The sequence below is a fragment of the Capsicum annuum genome, unplaced genomic scaffold, assembly GCF_002878395.1.
Source record: "Capsicum annuum cultivar UCD-10X-F1 unplaced genomic scaffold, UCD10Xv1.1 ctg82408, whole genome shotgun sequence".
Classification (NCBI taxonomy): Eukaryota; Viridiplantae; Streptophyta; class Magnoliopsida; order Solanales; family Solanaceae; genus Capsicum; species Capsicum annuum.
This window is the reverse complement of record NW_025893200.1, coordinates 65,080-69,457: the sequence shown is the minus strand read 5'-3', so window position 1 is coordinate 69,457 and position 4,378 is coordinate 65,080. Positions and strand designations below refer to the sequence as shown.

General features: G+C 33.4%; 1 protein-coding gene across 1 annotated transcript; it reads left to right on the top strand.

Moving 5' to 3' along the window:
- The first annotated feature begins 70 nt into the window (after positions 1–70).
- LOC124895468 lies at positions 71–2,057 on the top strand. Its single transcript, XM_047405907.1, has 2 exons — positions 71–962; positions 1,386–2,057. The coding sequence occupies exons 1-2, from the start codon at positions 612–614 to the stop codon at positions 1,821–1,823; spliced, it is 789 nt and encodes a 262-aa protein (XP_047261863.1). The 5' UTR covers positions 71–611; the 3' UTR covers positions 1,824–2,057.
- The last annotated feature ends 2,321 nt before the right edge of the window (positions 2,058–4,378 follow it).

Genomic DNA, 4,378 nt, shown 5'->3' with positions numbered 1-4,378 from the left:
TTTTATTTATATTATATATCCTGTTAATGAAATTTTACATTTTGTATCCTCAGTTTTATTCAAAGTGTTGTGGTGGAAGTTTTTGTGTTGTCCTTTTCTTTCTCATCCATTTTGATGTCCTTCTCACCTTTGCTTTCTTTGTTTCTATTATAAAACTTTGTATGATCAGTAATTGTCCAAAGAGTTTGACTGCCATTAATTAGTGTCATGTACTTGGGACAGTTGATAACAAAGAATTTCAGACAGGCAACATTATTGACTAGACTTAGATTGACTGTTGTGGTACAATGATATGAATTCCAACTACCAAACTCTAAATTTAATGAAGTTCTCTCTTATTCATACTAGATAAAAAGTACATCATATTTAAAAGATAAATACATCAGATTTAAATAAAAATTGGAGACAAGAAATATAATTAAGTTTCTTCTGACTATAGTTGAGAAATTTAATCTTCTGCTTGGCTCTCATGATAATTCTAACAGGACACACTGTATGTGGAGAACATTGAAGAAAGGGAGGATGCTGGAACACCACCAATCATTCAGAAGGTGAGAACAGCTCTAGCATTTTGGGTGAAAGAGTTCATAAGTCACAAAGTAATTGAAAGAATGGAGCACACCTACATTGAACTTGCACTACAAAGGCTTCTCCCAAACCCAAACATATGGATTTTGGGAAATGTAACAGCCAAGAGACAGGCTGTGCTTTCTTTTCTCATTTATACCACAACTTACTCTTCATCAAGTGATGGAAATGGTGAAGACAATGAGCTTTACTTATGGAGAGAGACTGGGAACAAGAGAGATAAGCCTCTTCATGGCCCTTTTGTGGCTAAGCTTCTTAATGACCTATTTGGAATTCAAGCTAGAGGAGGGTGTGCTTGTGCAGGACCCTATGGACATAAGTTGCTCAAGGTTGATGAACCTCACTCTCTTGCCTTCAAAGATGCAATTGAAATGGTGAGTTTTAAATTAAGAATTTAACTTATGCATATACTGACAATGCAAAAGTGATTTGATAATATTACTGCTCCTTTTGTTTCAGTTAAATTTTTGGTGTTTGAGGATACACATAGTTGTGGAAAGAAAGAATGGTTTCTGAAAATTGTGGACTAAATCATTCCATAGACACATTTATGTAACTATAAAGTTGCATCATCAAGAGTAAAATGAAACGTTTGAAGTCAAAAAGATTTTAATATTGAAATGTAGTATACAGTTTGAACCAACTAAAGATGACACAATATATGTAGACAATATATTTTAACATGTCATCACAGGTAACATGCCTTATTTTCTAGGTTACTGATCTTACATTTCATAGATGATTACTATATGTAATATCTTTTAGCTGACCTGATAATTGTTGTTTGACTTATGCAGGGATTTACGGGAGTGAAGCCTGGATGGACCAGGATAAGCTTTCCCTACTACATGTCCAAGGAAGAATTTGAGTTCATTCTAGCAGCACTAGAATTCATATCCATATATGGACAAAGGTTCCTTCCTTTGTACCATTTCAATTGGAGGAGTGGTGCTTGGACATTTAAGAAGAGAGCTCTGAAGGAGGCTCTTATGGGAGGGAGGGATCACAATTGCAACTTTTGTGGCTCACCAATGATGAAGGAGTTGAACCTAGGTGGTGGTAGTTGCCATGGTGACACAAAAGAAGGATGCACTAATAACAAAGAAGGCCTTATTTGCAAGTATGTAAAGTACCTTGAGACAGCCAAACGCATTGCTAGCCTACTTCCAAAGTTCCCAAATCAAAGGCCAATACCTGAGGAACTGGACACTAATCTTGTGTCCTTTAGAGTCTGAAGAAGACCATTATAAGCTTGTTCTCTATCTTAATAATATGTATGTGGAAAAAAAAAAACTTGTCTAATGTCTAGTTGGGCAAAATCTTATTTAATTTGATATGTAATAGACTTAAAGTAGTAGAAGATAAATGGAAGGAGTAATATCCTCCCCTTGTTTTCTTGTAATTGTTCAATATGTATTTGTACTTAATTCCTTTAAGAAAATATTAATTAAGCGTTTTTTAATTTTTCACTCATTATCTAATATGCGTTTTGAGGTATCAACTAATTTGAATTTACTGCTTAAGCCTCATTAAATGGAAGAGTACTTTCTACCATGATTTTTCATTCCTAAAGCTCGTGTCGAGTATCGAAGGCTTTGATAAGACAAAGGGATCTTATCCAAACATTAAATATTATGTCCATGTCGCCATATTTTTTGCTTGCACTCGTACATCGAACTTCATTTCCCAAATAGTGCAACTAAAGTAATTTTTGGATTTCAAATATCACTATTGAATTGTATAAATGATGTTGAAAACGCTACCCCAAAATATTATCTCAAAAATTTCCTTCACACTAGTGTGAATTTAAAGAATTTTTAAATGTTTATCTAACCTATGATTTCATCTAACTCATCTAACCTATGATAGTGTCTAGTGCATCTGCCACTTGACAAAGCTGTCAATCTTCGTGGGACAAGAAGACGAAGACTTTTTTCCTTTTTGGGTAAAAAAGTAATGAAAGGAGTAGTCGAAGGATGTTTCGGTTGGTGGGTAGTTTTTTTTTGACTAATGTTTATGTATTCCATCCTTTTGACTTTGCTGATCCTTTTCGACTTATATCGATTCCCTTTATTAGAATTTTAAATTTGACTATCATTACTTTATGTAGATATTTATACTAAGATCTTGTACTTAATAAAGAGATTCTAACTTTAGATTATTGAATGCAATTATTTTTACTAAGATTTAAGTTTTTAATAGATATGAATGTGTTTTAATCATTAAGATCTGTAACCAAGTCTTAATATTGTTACAATGATGCTTTCTGTCATTATAAGTAAGTCTAGTGTACCAAAATCGGGTTAAGGTTTTTCCAAATTTTGAGAGAGAAATTTTAGATAGGTTAGTCTTGAATGAAATGCAGGCGAGATATGGTCTAGGACGATCTGGGAATGAATTGGGTAAATGAAAAGCATTTAATATGTCTTTATGTTAGTAGAAACGATAAAAAATTCGAATGATTTTTTGAAAGTGAATTTGGGTAAGTAGAACTCTCGATATTGAACTTGATGTAAAGGATTAGTCTGAAATGTCAAGGTTTGGGTGTACGCTGCGAAAAAGAATAACTAGGAGCAATCCCAAATTTTTTCCTCACTACACCTGCTATAGCGGGTGGCATAGGCTGCTATTACTGCACCGCTATAGCAAAATTTTTTATGCTTAGTGAGAGTCAGCGTTGATGAATCCTGCCGTAGTGGACGGATACTCTATACTGAAATAGGACCGTTATAGCGGGATATGCATGAATTTATTCAGAACGTTATCCCAATATGTTTCATTATTTCAAAACTCTTTTGGGGAGGGCTCAAGTGATTTTGGGCGAATTCACTCAATTTATATCCAAACTTTTCGTAAGGATAGGTGATTTTATCTGTTAACCCATAGTTTGATTGTTAACTCCTGGAATCACTAGTTTTTGTATTTTTGGAGAGGATTTGACTTAGCTTAACTAATTTTCTAGTGTAATAAGTGAATTGGGTAGAAAATACTTGAATTTTGGTAAAAGATTGTTAATTTATTCTTGCATGTTGATAATTTACTATTGTAACCATGAAACTGGTAGGATTAAGGTGAAATTATAATAGAAAAATATATAATGAGGAGAATGATTATGAATTTGGCCTTGAAATCTCAAAATTAGGTTATAATCCGTGATATTGTAGGTCATTTAGTTGATTTTGTGTTATATTCTTGTTTTGACCACTGTCAAGTCAAGGTTGTAAGAAAGAACAAAGCTCAAGTTCTTAAAGCATTTCGGGCTTGAATCAAGATAGGAGATGATTTAATGCAGTTGAAACTTAACTTATTTTATGTGTGCATGATAATTATTTGTTCGTATTGCTTGTTACAATGCATGCTCAAGAAAAATAAATGACTAATGGATATTCTAAGTGTTAATTATATGCAATGAATCTATGTAAAAAGATTGATGGATGTTGCAAGTGTTATTGTTGTCATCATTGTGGCTGTAATTGTCGTGATATTTATTGATTATTGTGAGATGTATCGGTATTTGAAGATCTTCACGGGATTGATTGATATAAGATTGGTAGACACTTGATGTGTGGAATTTGTTACCTGGATAAGAGCTTGTTCCTTGCAAGTCATGGCTAGTAGACGATTATAAGACCCCATAGCATGTATGTACAAGGTGTAAGTGATTGTGACGATTCCTTGAGTGAATTGGGAATTATGTTCTTATTTCTATGTTGATTTCTTGAGTGAATCACTACAAAAAACATGTCTATTTGCGGGAGTTTATTTGCGGAGGTTATTTTAACCTCTGTAA

Bases quoted from the DNA above. Each gene is read 5' to 3' on its own strand.
- LOC124895468 (XM_047405907.1), top strand. From the start codon at position 612: ATGGAGCACACCTACATTGAACTTGCACTACAAAGGCTTCTCCCAAAC. The intron at 963-1,385 runs GTGAGTTTTAAA...TGACTTATGCAG, and splicing joins TCAAAGATGCAATTGAAATG to GGATTTACGGGAGTGAAGCC.